This window comes from Nesoenas mayeri, assembly GCF_963082525.1.
Source record: "Nesoenas mayeri genome assembly, chromosome: 12".
NCBI lineage: Eukaryota > Metazoa > Chordata > Aves > Columbiformes > Columbidae > Nesoenas > Nesoenas mayeri.
Genome location: NC_137547.1, coordinates 9,204,829 through 9,222,666, shown reverse-complemented (window position 1 = coordinate 9,222,666; position 17,838 = coordinate 9,204,829). Strand labels below are relative to the sequence as shown.

Here is a 17,838-nt window from a genome sequence, read left to right as displayed (position 1 = left end):
TTAATACTGACCCTGTCTTATTTTCAGGGAAACAGGGTAGCAGTATAATAGTATCCTTCAGAGGTAGATAATGCTTGTGGCAATGGGACCCTCCCACTCGGGTAAGGCTCCGCAGCTGGCAGCTTACACAGCAACTTTGTCTGGTCCACAAATCAATTTCAACCACCACTTCACTTCCTTATCATAAGGTGCTATAACACAATGTGGTCCCCAGTTGTCCTGAAGCAAGACAACTCTCTTTATAAGAAAAGTACAAAAGACAATACTACTGAGAGAGTGCACTGGTGCTTTATGAAAAAAATATTTCAAGTATCCGAATGCTGCATTTTGTCCATACTCTCCTAGCACTGGATTAGGCTTCAGAATGTTTTTTTTCCTCACAAATACCATTGGGAGGGTCAGCTGGGGTTTATCTGATTTTGCTTTCCTTTGATGTGATCGACTTCCTGGAATCGACTGGACATTTTTGCCTAATTTACTGCTCTTGCCAGTCTTGAGATACTGGTGCATTCTCTTCATCTCTCTTCTCCTGGCACATTATTAATACCGAAAAGGAAAAGCTGCCAAAGCTAAAGGCTTCTGCATTTGTTATAAGGTTTTAGAAAAAGTCTTCTGGCTTGTGGTTTTGACAGAGTGGACATGCTGTGACATCCATATCAAACATGGGTCATGCAGGCAAGAGAATGGAAAGAGGTTCAATTCTGTAAGGAATTTTTTTCCTTCTCATTATCCTAAGCACCAAGGAAAAAGGAAGAAGATAAAATGTCTCTGTGTATGTGAGCAGAGAAACTAGTTCTCAAACCTCTGAAACAATTCCACAAAAGGACCTGGTCAGTATTAATACTTTTCACTTCTTCACACATCCTGCTTGCTAACACGTTTTTAGTTGGGATTATTAATTCACACAAGTCACTGGAAGAACATTTGAGGAGACACCGAACAATTCAGAAAAGAGGCAGGAGAAAAGATCTCCTGCCCTTGTTTTTCCTGTAACTGTCAAAGTAATTCCTTATGAATCCCTGCTTTAAAGCAAGCCAATTTGTAAAGGGTTAATATTATTTCTGAAAAAAGGCAAAACTAAAAACACACCGCAGCTTCTCTACTGAAAGCCAAACGGCACCTAGCAGAACAGAAACCAGCTGGCTGTGAAACCATACAGCGCACACACTGCGGAAAAAGGAAAAATACGTAAAAAATGTCAGTGACATCCAGGTATTGCAGCCTGGACATAACATCTCATGGGCCGGTTATGGCCTGACCTGCTCAGCACGGTCCTTGGGCTGAACTTCAGCGTCCAAGAGATGTCTGCGCTGGAAGGATGAACGGACGGTTCGGTTCATCAAGGGCTGAAGAGGGCGGAAGTTGTCAACCATCCTCTTCTCTTCTTCACCATCTGACGTGAAGAGCAGCATCCGAAACGCCTCCAGCTGAGAAGGAGAAAATGTCCCATTTTGTCACTTTTGTAACTGGAGAATTAGTGGAGTTCACAACAAAACACAACCATTCATGCTCGGAAAATAAAAAAATAAAGGTATTATTACATTTGCATTCTGAGAAATTGTAGCATGAACTTCTGGCACTTCTTTGTCAGCTGCTGGTAAAGATTACACCATCATCCCTATCAACGTGGAAGATGAATTGTCAGTCACCTGCCATCTTTAGGCAAACTAAATCTCAAATGGGGCAACATCTGAGACTGAAACCATTCCCATTCAAATACGGGAACACACACCATATTTAAATAAACCTCTCTGACTTTCTTAATTTACACCTTTCCTGGAATTCTGTTATTTTATTCAGACATGTATATACTGGCACGCAGAAAAGAGGGAACCTCAACAAGCAAGAATCTACACAGTTGTTGTTCTCAGTGGTTTATAACTGGGGATTACAATAAGAATGCAGCAGATCAGCTTTTAATGCTCACAAGGGCATGCCGATGTTAAGTAAACTATGAGTCTCTCTATGCCATAAAAGAATGAGAGTGAAGAGCCAAGAAAAAAAAAAAGAGAAAAAGTTTAAATTGAAAAGAAGAATGACACACTAGGCATTCAGTTCTCTCTGCTCTGTTAACAGTCTTCAGTTCTTCCTGCCCTGTTCCTTTAGGTAAACTGAACCATGAAGCACGTACATGCCCGTTCTTGAGTTAGTGTTTGTCTGGAGCATGATCTTCTGGATGGAACAGCTCTATGCTAAAGTTGTGTAAAAAAAAAAAATTCAGTATTTTGCCTCATGTCATTGGATTCACACTTATTGGTCAAAGCCTCAAAAAACAGGGACAGTGCACAGATAACTTTCTGTGCCTCTTAAACCAAGAAAAAATAGTAGATTTTTGGGGGTTGTTCATTCCTACTTGGTTTGTAAAACTCTCTAAGACTTGTCCCATGCTGTAATGCCCCTCAAAATACTGCACTTCTTCAAACAGACAAAAAAAAAATCCCCAAAACTTCCAACAAAACCCACGATTTCAGTGCAATTCCAATGAGTCTTCCTTCTGACCATTTCCTACTTGTATCTACACCTACCAAGGAATAACATGAAGTTCTAAAATTAAAAGCAGTAGAGGGCATATGGTGACAAGCTCGGGCTGGTGTCAGAACAGACCACAAACTCCTCCACTTGAAATAACTTCTGTAACGCAAACGTTTGCTGAAAACTTTGGCTTTCTGTCCTTTTTAAAAGGGAATTAAAAAAAAGGAATTCAAGGACAGTACAGCTGAGTATAAACATGCCTACAGCCGCTGATCTCTGTGTATTCACAATGAATTACTGGTGCTGGTAAGGAACTACTTGAGTGCATCTCCCCCTCTGTGGCAACAGCCAAACAGGTATGGCATGATTTGAAACAAAAGCACAAGATTTACCTGATTCTCATCAACCTCTATTGGCTTCTTCTTGATAATCCACGTCACCGATTCAGTAAGCGGGGGAGTAGTCAAGGAGCCTGCGTAGGTCCAATAATCAGGGCACGAAGGAATCAAACAGGTGGGATCAAAGACATCGAACTCAATCACAGTGTCCTAAATCCCAGAAAGAATTTATTTTAAAAAATTGGCGTTTAGAAAAAAAATTATGACAGAAGATTCAGGGAGATCTTAACAATGAGATGAAACACTGTACATGTTTTGCATGCATTTGAAAAACTAGTTATTGTGACTACTAATAATGATCTAGATAAAATAATAACTTAAAACCCCATAAACTTGCACAAAATTGGTAAGCTGGGTTTGAGGCACAGAAGGCAGTTTGTGAGTAGACAAAATTTAAATATTTCTGTTGTCCTCAACAGCCATTAGGGATTCAGTGCAGAAGAAACAAGGAGTGCGAAGAAACAACCGACTATGTCTTTGTGGGAGCTGGAAGCAAACAGGACAAAGAAAGAATAAATGGTGGAATAAGTTTGGGTAGTTCTGCCAGATATACTTCATACACTGCAAACAACAGCGCTTTTACTTTTCAACACGTGACTTTAGGCAGTGGGCAAAGGGAGGAGGACTAAAATTTTATTTAAATCACGTCAAGTATTGATGTCTCTGGAACGTGCTCTCTCACAAGTGAGACACCAGCCAGCAGGTAGGAGCTTCAGAGCCCACAATTCCTACACAAACATTTTACTCCTGGGGTATTTCCAGGATATGCTGCCAATGTAGGAAAGGAAATATCTGTTTTTCCTTAGATAGGTGTTATCAGTTTCCCACTAAGAAATGTTACAATAAAGAATTTTCCAAAAATAGGGAGCTGGACAAGAGATTCTAGTTGGGAACTTTCACCCGTCACATGAGAGAGGAAGGTCAAGGCCATCAAACGGGTATTATCCGACCTTCCTCCTCCTCAGCAGGGTGACGTTTCTCAGGGTTTGCAGCTGAAGTCAGTGATAACGCTCACAAGGCAACAAAGGTTTGTTGTTTCTTTTTAACTCAAGTGCTGAGCAGCTGCTGGGTGACTGACAGCCGCTCGAAATGAGATCCCTTTCGGAGCAGCCCACATGCAGCTCAATGAGCCTAATGTTTGAAACTACTCTTTCTTTAAAAGATCCTCACTTTATTTCAAATTCATATACTGTAAAATATATTCTCATAATGGATGCATATTCATTGATTTTTGTAGTTTTTTTAGCACTGAATTTACTTGTTTGGCATTTACCTACCAGAGTTTTCACTGCACTGCCATAAATATCGGGTTTATTTGGATAAAAGAATCCTTACTACGATAAACAATGGCACAGCCTTCACCTGGATGTGCTTACAAGCCACCAAAGTTCACGGTGTGTACTTTCGTGTGTACTTTCAAAAAGGAACGGGCATGAGCTGCTTTTGAGTGCTACCAGAGACCCAGCGCTCCCTCTCCTGGCAGAACTCAGCTATGAAGAAAGAGTCCCATTCCCCTAGCAGAAAATGTGGTGTTTAAAAGAAAAGGCAAAAAATAATGTCCCCTTCAAAGATCAGACCAAAAAATATCAGAAAGCCTTAATTGCACAAGAAATAAACTACCATTTACACAGCACAGAAAGCTCCTTCCAGTTAAACACCAGAAAGAAACTAATCCAGTGCTGTGTTTCCGCGGAACTGGAAGGACAGGCTCCTGAGAGGACAAGCATTAAAGATGTGAATGCCCTTTTAAGGGTATCGTTTCTTAAACCAAGAGGTTTGGAAAGCTTGAAGGATACAATTCCTCCTTAAAAATGAGCTTTCCCCCAGTATAATCGACAGTTTCACCCAAGGTGTCAATCAGGCCCCCGACTGACAGTTAGGGAAGGAAGCATTTGGTCATGTTTTGCTATTCTCCAAGTATTTTTCGTGTTGAATGACTGCTTTAGCTACGCTGAGTGACAAGTGGTGGGACACTTAAATACTTACCTTGTGTTTAATTGCTGGCAAGGCATCAACCAGTGTCTGCAGCCCTTCATGATGCGCTCCCAGCTGCAAAGAAAAGTGGGAGTGAGAGAATCGTTAAGCTGATATTCTACATATCTACCTTAATCAGTATTTTTTTAAAAACAACAACAATGATCTAGAAATATTTTATCCTAAATCAGTTTTAACAAAATGAAAAGAAAAAGGCATCATTACAGCTTATTACACGAAGTGAAATTACCTTTAAAAACACTCCAATAACAGCCAAGCCGTTGCCTTCCATTACAGCTTCTTCAAAAGTTGGGTACGCAACGGCATTCCAGTGTACCAAATGCAACTGAAATAGAAATGAATGCAAAATCAACATGCACGTAACTTTTGTTCTTTGCTACTGTTGGTCCCTGGCAATTTGAGACACCGCAGCGTGCCGCAAAAATGAGGAGTGAAAGTTTATTGGAAAATAATTGTACTTCACTTCCTCTTTTTTTTGAAACAATAGCCAAAGAACCATAAACTGTATTTTGCAGATATGAAAGGGATTTTCTTTGTGGGAAACTGATTGCAAGGATGCTGGTTAAAGGCACAGGAAAGCTTAGTGTGCCTGGAAGTGAAGGTCCCTTGTATCTCTGAGCAGGAGGAAGAGAGAACACTGTTCTGCTGAGGAACATTCTCCTGCACTTAACAGAAGGTTCCTTTGAATCTCTCAGAGTCCAACCCAAGCATCCCTCTGAGGGGTTTTGTGTATTCCCTAGGTAGCCAACAGCAGCCCCAAAACTCAGCCATACAGTCTTGCTGGTTATAAATATCTTGCCAAGCTGACAGGCGTCATTATGAACACATCAACAGGAGATAAACATCTCAAAAATAAGCAACCAGCATCTTTCAAGTTCTCCCTCTTTGGCATGTCACTGTGTATTTATACCTGTCACACTTTCCTCTCCGAGCAACTTAATCTGCATTTTTCCCGTTTGCTCCATCTTTTTTATTGACTCTCTTTCTACCTCAGTAGCTACTTAGTCAAAAAAGTTCTGCTACTTTAATAATTGCTTCCAAGTTGAAAACAGAAAATAAAGTGATGATGATAACCACTATATTGTCATAAAACTCTGCTGTATATTATTGTAATGACTTAAGGAAACAAGCAAAAAACTGTTGATGACTAGAATAAACTCTCTAATATCAGCCACAGCTCTGGGGTTACATACACAAGACAGTTATTTTATAGAAAGCAGGACCAGGCTTCAAGAGTTACAGGTGTGGGTGTGAGAATTAAATAATCTTCCATTTTCTCTTTAAATATTTTCTGAAAGGAGTATTTAGTATGTCATTTGTTTCTTTGCAAGCGTTTAGCAATAATAGACAAGTAATTTTACAGCAGTAAGGACTGGGCAATCCTACACCTCTAGTGAACTTTTTGCAGCTCAAAGGTAAAGCATGTTTTTGTTTTTTTTTTTTTAATTGAGATCTGAGCTTGCTCATTTACCTTAACATTTGCTGTCCACCTGATCTGCACTCCATTAGCTGGGACCTGGGAGCTCAGTAAGATCTGACTGTGCTCTCAGTTTGCTTTAAGTTTCATCCTTCTCATCTTCCAAAGGAGGAAGGACAAGCAGAGCTGTGGAACCCCATCCAGCCAGAGCTGGAATAGCAACGATACTTTGCTGCCATCAGCTTGTCCAACCCCTGGGGACATTTGGGGAGAAGAAAACATTACTGAAACTTTCAGTAAGGGTGACGGCGTTCAATTTTAAGACCGCGTTCTTCTTCAGAAAATACAGTGAAGATGAACTTATTAATACAGCAGCAGCAGAGCTGTGGCACCTACCAGGTCTGACCCTTAGCAGTAAGCTGCTATTCTGCAAATTGGGGGTTTTCTAGCAGGTAGTGTATTCATAGCCCAAGCCTTCTGTCCCCACAAATATCTGCACTGTTCAATGTTTCACCTCATACCTCAGCTGGGTAAAATTTGCTGTCAACTGTGTGCTCTGAACCCCACTCGTTTATAGCTCCCCAGTGGAAATGGAACTGCTTGAGCCTGTATTGGTTTTCCAAGGGACCTCCAATGATTACTAAAAAACAAAACAAGACACACATTTTAATAAACACGATTTAGAATTGTCCAGACAAGTAACAAGAAGGTTTTCTTCGACATAAATTTGTCCAGGAAAAAAAAATATCAGGTGGAACAACTTTCTTAACTGAAACATTCCCCTAGTGCTTGGCGATTTTTACAATTTATTTTGCTATCAGAAAATTGATCAAGCAAACACATCACAATTTTCCCCTGCAGTTTGAATCACCTATATCCAATTGAAGATGATAAACTAAATATTCTCCTCATCCTCAAGGGAATTTTTTTTCCACTTCACATCAAGTTGGGCAAAGTCATGGTGATTACATGTTCCCTTCTATACTCTTCTCTTTGAGAAGGTATATAAGAACTGCCTTACCAGAAAATACATGTATGATGACAAAGCAATGAACAGATCTATTAAATGACATCCCAGCAAAGCCTCAATATCTATGAAAAATATTGGAATCTCCCATTACAAAAACAGACTTCAAAAATCCAATTTTGCCAGAAAAATCAGTACATTGTGCCAAATGTTTCATTCTGATTCTTTTTTTTTTCAAGTTACAAAAATTCAAACAGACCATTCTGCTTCAACAGAGCTTTCAGACTGCATAACCGATGTTAAAAGATTTCCTGCACAGCCAGAAATACACTAATATTGTGCTTAATGGAAACTGTTCAAGCTATACTCCACAAAGCACCTAAAATTACAGTCTGGCTATGGGCAAAATTCTGGGTTTCTGGAAACTTTAGGGCCTTTTTTGCCACAAGTGAAGGTAAACATTCAGTCCGCTCTCCTGATTTCAGCGGGCCTCTCATCATTTTGCAAATACATGAATGAAAAAGTCTATTCCCAGTTTTCTGTGCGCTGTTGGGTTTTACTCATTTCCTCCTAATTGAACCAGGAACATCCTGCAAAGTCGCCTTGCTCATTCTTACATCACAACATCCGGTAAATGAGACCAGAATTACTTCCAAAGGGTTAACAACAAACACGTATCTGTAGAGACCCATTTGCCAATTTTTACTTAGCTGTACCTTATGGTTAAATTTTATAGCAAATCACTGTTTAAAGTACATAATCCCAACACTACTTTTGAAAATAAGTTAATCATTTTAATGCTAAGGAGAAAACAATGAGAGGCATTAAGAGCTTTTCTTATCTTTTTTTTCCCCTCCCTTTAAAGCCAGCCAGCAGTTTTGAAATCCTAACGAGATAGGCCTGCTTGTGATAAAAGAATAAGCTAAAACAAGCTAGGCAAATGGACATTTTCTGAGCTCTTAGCGTAAGTGCAATACTGACCATCATTAAAAACAAAAAACCAAATCATGGTGGAGAGAGATGACTTTTGGGGATGGGATGAAGATGTGGCCCACACTGCCAAATTTTTCAGAATTAAAGTTTCTGTGCTCTGACACCATCCATTCCTGATTCTGCAGTGATGTGAACCCCTAAGTGGCTACAATCATGTTCATCATCCCAGTCTTGATAATTTCAAAACAAAACAGTTTAAAGGAATTCTAACAACAACCACAGGAAAGGACCACATCAGCTTTTTATTGTAGCCCTAGTTGTGTTTCAGCCTCCATTCCCTGCAGATGGGATTCAAGCACAGCCAGGACCACACTGTGTACGTACCTGCCCCACACCCTCTTCATCCTCCTGCTCTGCCCATGAGCAAACACCCCATGGCAGAACTACCTTCGTCTTTTCCCCAGGTCTTGCTTCGCCTCATCTCAGGAGTTCAGCATTTTTGTCTATCCTGGATGCACGTTTTGCTCTTTTTCCTTTTCATCTTTTGTTTCGATTTTTTTTTCTTTTTTTTTTTTTTTTTTTTCGCTTGTTTATCCATAAGCTCCCTTCTCTGGATTTCTACTATTGTTAGACAGAAGCTGGCAGAAAGAAAAACCAGAAATAGCAACAGTAAAGAAAGGAAAGGTGGAGAAAAGAGGCAGACACTTGAAAACTTAGCCATTTATCCAGCAACACCCTGTGATCTGTTGTTTCTCTGTCATTTTTGAGTTCTATCACTGATCCTTTAATGCCATCATCACCCTTCATTGACTTTAATTCATTTGAGGAGGAGGATGATAAGGCAGCCATCCAGAGGCAGCAAGATCGCTCACACTTAAAGTTTACCTCAAGTGTTCAGTTTTATAGGTGAGGCAAATAAGATCTTGCAGAGCTGTGATGTGCTCTGAGCAACCAGTCTCTGAAAGTCCTAATCAGCCCATGCTGTCTCTATGTCATAAAACTGTCCCTGGGTATTTAAATGTTGCAGATTTCTTAACCTCCTGCAGGCAATTCCCCTCCACTACACCAGTTCTTGCAGAACAAAATAACTTCATTATCCATCAAACTGTGAATCCTAACACTTTTCAGGAATGCATCCTCAACAGATAGCAGGGTATGGCTGTATGAAGTAAAAGAGTGCTAAATTAAAAGAAAACCAATCTAGAGTTACTAAGTTAAAATCACTAATGAGCTAATAAGTGATGTCTCCATTTCAGCCTCTCCTCTAACCCCACCTCACTAACGCAATAGCAGTTTGTACTGTAAGAATACAAGGGCACTGCTTGGTTTCTTCATTACCTATCACAGCAATCATCCTCTTCCCAAACACCAACCAAAAATAGTGGTACCGCAGAGACAAAGCATTTGTTTACTAGCATGCTGGAAGCTTCCTTCCCAAGAGCATTACTAAATCCCTTACAAAGTTCTAGCATCTCTCATGGTAAGCAGTCACCTTAAACATAAATAAATGGAACAGGTTCAAACTTGCCCAGGGTCCCTCCGTTTTTGCCTCTAGGTCAAGTTGAGCAAACAACATGAATCATGAGCTCCACAATATCCCCAAGCAACTGCTACCAGTTCACCCACCTTTACGAAATACAAATACCAGCAATTTATAAATACCAGCAATATCCTTTGGTAAAGTCAACTTTTAAAAGGAAAAATAGACAGGAAATCAAGAATTTGGTAGCAATATCTTGATTTTGAGTCACTCTACTGAGCATTTAAAAAAAAAATAGCTTCTCAGGTTGGTGCACTTATTCATAAAAAATTGCTGGAATGCATAATTGGATTTTGCATGCACATACTCCTGCTTACACTAAAACACAGGAACATAGACATCTGCTCCCTGTGGTAGCAGCTCACTATTATTGAATCCTCCAAAACCTTATTGAGATAAGTATGTATGCTTTCCAACTGCAAGTCATTTTGCTGCCGATTACCTCAAATGCATTAAATATACCTGCTAACACCACAAAAGTGATAAGTGGCAGATTACTTTAATAAAGTGTAATGACAGTATCTCATTTAAAATTAAGTAGATATATATAAAGATTGACTCATGTAGATAAAGCTGTGGTATTTTGAGACCTAATCAAAAAGCAGGGCCTTCAGGCTTGTGCAGTAAAGATAAGTTTCAACCTACAACAGAGGATTTGTGCATAATGACCATGGTAATAAATACACAGTAAAAGCAAGGCCTATATAGAACTTCTGCATTATAATTCCCATCACCATAAACCCATGTTTAGGTAAAGCATTCTTCTATCATACATTCATTTTCAACATTTGTGCTGTGGTTTTACATCATGCAAATATTTCTCCTAAGTATTAGCAAGACATTAAATTGATTTTTCTAATACACAGTAAAAGCAAGGCCTATATAGAACTTCTGCATTATAATTCCCATCACCATAAACCCATGTTTAGGTAAAGCATTCTTCTATCATACATTCATTTTCAACATTTGTGCTGTGGTTTTACATCATGCAAATATTTCTCCTAAGTATTAGTAAGACATTAAATTGATTTTTCTGAGTTTTGCTTACTTGATTTATCAGTAGAATCATCAAACTCAACCAGGAATGAATATCCATTGTTCCAGATGTGAAGACACGTTGTTGGGTCGTAGCTGATTTTCAAAGGCTTCAGGAAGGGGTCATACACGCTGTCTCTCCACTGGATGTTGATAGGAGACTGTCGGGTGCCTCCAGGAATGGTAAGCGGGCTCTGCCAAAGTGGATGCACTGGAAGATGATGAAGAGAGTCAGGCTCTAATGCATGATACAGAACTTCCAACTGAATGCTTCAGAACTTTTTGGCAAGAGAAGGGGTGCTTTGGCATATTGGCTCCAAAGCCTAATTCAAGTCAGCTGATGAACAGGAAAGTAAAAAAAAATAATAATACATTCCAGTTGCATGACTCAGCCACACAGGGAAGTGCAGTAATTTGACTTACGACAGAGCTGATACTTTTCCTCATTTGCAACATGCTCTTCAAATAAATTCTGATCCTGTATTTCTCAGAAAATTATTTTCCTTTTACTGCCAATTGATTTTAAGGTGGCTTCTGTTTTACAGCTTTGCCAGAGTCTCAGCACATCATGTTTCCTTACACACCCATTCCATCATGTCAGATCACACCAGCCACAGGTTAATTCCCACTAAAAAGCAAAAAATAGTCTATTGAAGGTGCTGGTCTTTTGCCTACATCTACTATGGGGTTTCACCACTGCGAGGGGGCAGGGCTCTGAACACCCACACCTATACGCACCGAGACGACTTTATGCAGTCAGGACATACAGCTGATCCTCACACGTGTAAAATCCTAAACTACTGATTTTGGGGGCAGCTTGGGCACCTCACGCTGGCAGGAAGAGGGCAGATGCATGAAGTTTCTCCAGGATTTTATTCTTTTTAAAGCCAGAACTGAGGTCTGTGTGGCCGGGGAGCACTTGTTCACCTGCTGTCCCACAACATCCATGACCCACAAAAGTTTTTTTGTGCTCTGTCCATCCACCGAACCCGAAATGGAAAGAACCTGAAGCAGAGCGCGACCGGCTGCTTCATTAGGTACAACTGCTTGTGGCTTTTTACGAAGAGAAAGAAAAAAAAAATATAAAATCTTTTGACAAACTACTCACACGAGAGGCTGCTAAACAACCTTCCCCCTCCGTTTCCTCAGCAAGGGGCAAACTTCGCGGTGACCAACACGCAGGTAAGACAGAGGTGAGCGAGCAAAACACCCCCCAAAAGTACCGCAACTGTTACTGTTACTGCCATTTCCTGATGTTTCAGCGGACAAAGCCAGGCTGCACTCGGCCTCTTCTACACAGAGTTCGGCGGCACCGGCAGCCCCCTCAGGAGGGAGCCGGGCGCTGGGGCTGCCCCGCGGCGGGGAACAAGAGCCGGGCCGGGGAGGGCGAAGGGGGCTCGGGGCACTACCCGCTCTCCTCAGGCCGGGTGGGTGACGGCAGCGCCGGCCTGAGGGAGCCTGTCCCGGGACGGACCCCCCGAGGGAAGCGGCGGCGGCACTCACGGGCGTCTCGCAGGCGGTAAGAGCAACAGGCGCCCAGGCTGCACCGCCGGGTCCCCCGCCGGGAGGCAGCGGCCACCAGAGCCCGGCGCAGCAGCGGCAGCATCGCGGAGGAGCCGATGGAGTCGCCGGGCGCCACCGCCCCAGCCCAGCCTAGCGCGGCCCCTTCCGGCACGGCTCCCCCCCCGCCGCCATCGCCCCTCAGCCGGGCGGGCGTTTCTCCGCCTCAGGCAAGGCGGGGAGGGTGTCAGCTCTTCCCTCAGAGGCGGGCCGAGCCCGCCTGTCACCGGCATTTTATCGTGTCACAACACTGAGAAAGAGAAGAGGAGAGGACAGGGCTCTCTTTATCTGTACAGAGTTCTGCGCAGGACAACAAAGATGATGAAGGGCGTGGAGCATCTGCCGTGTGAGGAAAGGCTGAGGCTCTTGAGCTTGGAGGAGACTGAGGGGTCACCTCATTCATGGTGATCAATATGGAAAGGGTGAGTGTCAGGAGGATGGAGCCAGGCTCTTCTCGGTGACAAACAATGACAGGACAAGGTGTAATGGGTACAAACTGGAACACAGGAGGTTCCACTTAAATATGAGAAGAAACTTCTTCTCATTGAGGGTAACAGAACACTGGCCCAGGCTGCCCAGGGAGGTTGTGGAGTCTCCTTCTGTGCAGACATTCCAACCCGCCTGGACACCTTCCTGCGTAACCTCATCTGGGTGTTCCTGCTCCATGGGGGGATTGCACTGGATGGGCTTTCGAGGTCCCTTCCAACCCCTGACATTCTGTGATTCCCTATGGGTGGGTGTTCACCATTTCCCATGGTCAGGTTAATCCCTGTGCATGATTCACCCCCAAAATGTACCTTCCCTCAGGGTGATAGCGTCAGGGGTTGTTTACACACTTCAAGGGATTAGTGTTTATTCGTCTCTGGTTAGTTTTGGTCGAGTAGGTTTCAGTTTCCCCCAGCTGGCGCAGGATCCCTGTCCCAAAGGGGTATGGGTGGGTCTGGCTCAGCAGGGTCTCTGCCCCAAACCACACACAGAAAAGTTTTAAAAAGTTAACTTTATGAGCACTATACCTACCTACATCTATCCCAAAGGCCAAAATGGGCATATCGTGGGATGGTAAAATGGGCCCATTCAGCTAGTGTTCGTAGCAAGTGATAGGACAAGAGGAAATGGCCTCAAGTTGTGCCAGGGGAGGTTGAGATTGGATATTGAGAAAAAAATCTTCATGGAAAGGGCTGTCAGACATTGGAACAGGCTGCCCAGGGCAGTGGTGGAGTCACCATCCCTGGAGGGGTTTAAAAGGCATTTAGACAAGGTTCTTAGGGTCATGGTTTAATGTTAGAGTTGGGCTATGGTTGGAATCAATGATCCTGAGGGTCTCTTCTGGCTGAAATGATTCTATGATCACATGAGACTGCTTGAGGCAGGCCTCTATGAAACTGTGACTAAAACATTGGTCATTCTTTGCACTTTTCTGTGTTACAGCTGCCAGCAAGGAACACAAGGGCAGTCGGTAGAAAGCTGACGGTGTCAGTAAAAGCAGAAAGATGAAGTAAGTGTCCTCATTTTTGCCGGGTCCCTTGGGCAGCCACAAGCAGAACACCACCCCTCAGCTCCTGCCCTTCATCCTGCCGCTTGCTTTGAATCGTATTTCATAGTTACGCTCTTAAAATCATTTTACAAATCTGCATTTACCTTTTGGAGATTTTTAATTGTGTTAAGGAGAGTATTTTCAAATTTTCATGAGGAATCTGACATAGCATTGAGAATGTTTTACTGAAATGGAGACAAGACTAGATACTCAAGCCAACCAAAAAGAGCTTGCTACAGTTTACAATATTGTGTAAGAAGTTTCCATTGCATTCATAGTGTAACGTACTTAAAGTACTCCTGAGTTGAATAAGAGGAGGTTGAAATCTGGCCAAGTGATTTGCTTGGAGTGGCTACATGATCAGAAAACAGGTCATCGGGAGATGTGCAAAGACGATAAAAAACATGCGAGCTTAGGTTGTTAAACCTGGGTTTAAATTTCATTTTACTTTCCCCTATCCCCCCAAAATGCCTTCCTTTTTTGTGTAGTCAGATTCAACTGCAAATATAATGAATTCTTGATTTGACTCAGTGTTTTTCAGTATGGCTAACCTTACTATTCTCAACATACAGCATCCTGTATCTTAAGAAGAAGAGATAGGCACTTGATAAAATTGAAAACAGTTTCTGCCCATAAACATCATTATTCATTCAGGCTTAATCATAGTTTAGTAGCCTATTGATCACAGTTACACAACTGTATTTACCACGTCAGATGTGGCTGTTGCTGAAGATATTTCAGAGTAACAGGTAGTTCCTGGTCACAAAGACAGCCCATAGAAGATTCATGCTTAATGGCAGCAGGCAGCTCAGACATAGCTTCAAATATTTCAATGTTGAGCATAAGAGATACTGGGTTTTATTCTCATCTAGTGACAAAACAAGGTTGTCATTCCTTCATGATCCATTCTTCTGTGACTTCCTCTAAGTACAACAGATAACCTTTGGCAGTTTAGAAGTCGCATCTACTAAATTAACTAATGTATACATAGATGCTTACTGTTGCAGAGCATAACCTGGTTTCTGTGCAACTATTACTTTTATGTATGCTAAAAGCAATTGGGAAAAAAAAAAAGCCTCAAACTCCACTGCTTCACACTGTGGCATTAAGATGACCAAACTTTATGAAGCTTTTTAATGATTTGATCCTGAAACATTTTGAAAATGTGAAGTTTGTTATAGAGCAACTATGTAGAAGAGAATGAGTCATTTCTTGTGGGTTGAACAGCACAACCAAAGGAGATTTCTTATGGTGTAGGCTGTCGGAAATGATGGGCTGTTTGAGCGCAAAACTAAAGAGAAATAATTTTTATCTACCACAGTTTTGTTTCCTTTCTGAATCACTCAGAGAATCTGTTCCTGGTTTGTGTGCACATGCTATTTCTTACTGAGCATAAATTTCAGTAAAACTTTAGGTTTAATTAAAAAACAAAAAACCAAAAAAACAAAAAACAACTTTTCTAGGGAGTTAAAGAAAACTCTTCAAAATATGAGCAGTGACACAGTTTGTTTTGGAAACTGCAGACAAAAAGGCAAAAACTACCAGCACAAAGGAAACGTAAGGCCTAAATCTTGTTCCCAGCACTTGGCCAGTGAGGCCAAAATCTTATTTGCTGGACCATTCCAGACAGAGAATTTCTCCTTGGCTGTGTCCCAGCTAGAGATGGAGGTTTATGCAAGAGAGACGTTGCTTGGATGCAGCGAGCTAGGGAGAACAGCAGCAGCCAGAATTACATTATCTCTGTTGTTCTCGTGTTTTTTTCCAAAATGGTTACATTTCTGGGCTATCTGGGAGGTTTCAGCTATGCTCTCTCTTGTTCCTGAACTCAGAGTGGTTTGTGTGTATAGGGAACACCACAATCGGAAATCCGAATATTGGCTTACTGGGTGAGTTAGTGATGCAAAATCCGTGTGGAAAGAGAAATAGAAACCTCATCTACTGAGGCTGTTTTCAAATGTGCAAAATTAAAACAAAACAAAAAAAACAAAAACAAAACCCCACAACAACAAAGGTGATAATTAAGGTAACATGCAGTTTGCACCCTTTGCTTTATGCATGCCTCATTTACTATCAGCTCACTGAGGAAGAGTCTAGTTTATTATTTAGCTTTGCTACATGCATCTCTATGGTACCGGCAGAACAATTATAGTAAACATTGTAAAATAACAAGCATGACCAAGATGTGAGTCACCCTTGAAGAGAGATCTGCCATAAACCAACCTCATCTGTGCTTGATTTATTTTGCTAAAACCTTCCAGACAGACAGAGCGATGCTCCATTTAATTTTATAGTATTTGGAGGCTTCTTGCAGTTAAATTAAAGGATTTACTGCCAACTGACACTGTTGTAAACTCGATTGAAAAAGACAAAATGTTTTCCAATGTTTCATTTCTAAAGTCCCTTTAAGTATCCTAGGGAGGACAGAGTTCTAACATATGGGTTACAAAAATTAGAAGAGTAAGGAAATGAATTCAGGTGGTTGTCAAGTAAGAACGAGGAGTAAAATGACTCAGCTTCAGTGGATTTCAGTCTTTACGAGTTTAATCTTTAAAAAGAAAAAAAGACCTGTTGAATAAAGCACTTTGATTTGTTTACAGAGGGACTTTCAAGGTTCACCCAGGTCTGAAGCGAAACGGGGAGGATAGAGTGGTGGGATGGCTGAGAAACCCCACCCGCTTGAAGGAAATGTGGTTTTGTCCCAAGTTGTACAGCGGTGATTTCTATAGCAACACATTCCAATTAGAAAAATAAAAATGAACATAAGTGAAACTCAATAAAGAACCATTTTAAACTTAGGACCATGGTTCTGCTTCAGCCACTTGGATTGAATATTACAGAGGAAGTCCAAGATAGGTTGATTTCTTTGAAGCTTTTTTAGTAGGAATCAAGATTCGGGAGGATAACAATGATGGTTGGCCGAGGTACATTGTGACAAGGTGTCGAAGGTTCTGCTGAATTGATGTCAGATTTGGACTGTGATGTCGGCCAGTTTATTGATGAAGCGTCCAGTGCTTTTTATCAAACGGATGTAACTAACAGAGCACTCTAAGCTCAACAGGAAAGCAGCAACAGATTGTGAAACGCTGAGCTTTTCTCTGCTTCCAGAATGTTTGGCTGAGATAGGAGCCTGGATGAGAAGCCAGTGGCTGAGGCTGAGTCCAGATAAGGAGGAGGTAATTCCAGTTGGCAAGGGAAAGCAAACAGAGGCTTTATCTTTTCTGTATAAAAACGTTTGCTAACATTATGCATGCAGGCTTAGTAACTCTGCATGGAAAGAGTTTAGAAGATTCCTCCTGAGCAACTTGTGTAGTTACTGCAATTGTGCATGCAGTCCTGGAGATGGCACACCTGGATTGTGTCTGCATTGTACAATTCTTAAAACAAACAAACAAAAACTTGAAGGATTTTGCTTTTCTTGTAGCTAAGGATATAAGGAAAGATAAGGAAGATAAGGAAAATAAGCCATTCAGGTCTGCTCTGGCAATAATTACTAGGGTGAGGGAATACTCCATAGGTTAAAAATCACTATGAAGAGCATTTCCAGCTACTCCCTCTGTATTGTATTAAAAATGGTTCTATGATTCTATAAAAGGGATCTGAAACCACAGCCCCCATGTATTCGTGCAAGATACTACAGAGTTTCGTTCAGACATGTATTGCAGTAGTTCACTAGAAGTTTTTACATGTATGCCATGATTCTCAGCAATGTTTCTACAGTTCCAGTGAATTATAGAAAAATACCTTTATCCTTGTGGGGACATAAAGGGAATCCAGAAAAGGCACTGGGAGGTGTCAGCCTTTGGATTATTTAACCTGTGTCCTCATAGCAAATGTCTGAGTTACCTGCCAAGTGACAGACCCAGCTGGGGGAAAGACCAGTTCTGTAGGCAGAAAGCACGAAGGGAGAAAGATAAGAGTTGAAGTTTGGGAGAACAATTAACTTTACTTTGAAGACATTACCTAAGAGCTCACTAGTCCAATTTTACC

The 17,838-nt window shown here is 41.5% G+C and overlaps 1 protein-coding gene across 1 annotated transcript; it reads right to left on the bottom strand.

Moving 5' to 3' along the window:
• Positions 1–1,247: 1,247 nt before the first annotated feature.
• CA5A (carbonic anhydrase 5A) lies at positions 1,248–12,363 on the bottom strand (the record flags this gene model as incomplete). The annotated part of the gene is made up of 7 exons (XM_080351705.1): positions 1,248–1,427; positions 2,865–3,020; positions 4,857–4,919; positions 5,095–5,190; positions 6,804–6,922; positions 10,771–10,968; positions 12,261–12,363. 7 exons carry the CDS (start codon positions 12,361–12,363, stop codon positions 1,248–1,250), a joined length of 915 nt encoding a protein of 304 aa, XP_080207831.1.
• Between the last annotated feature and the right edge of the window lie 5,475 nt (positions 12,364–17,838).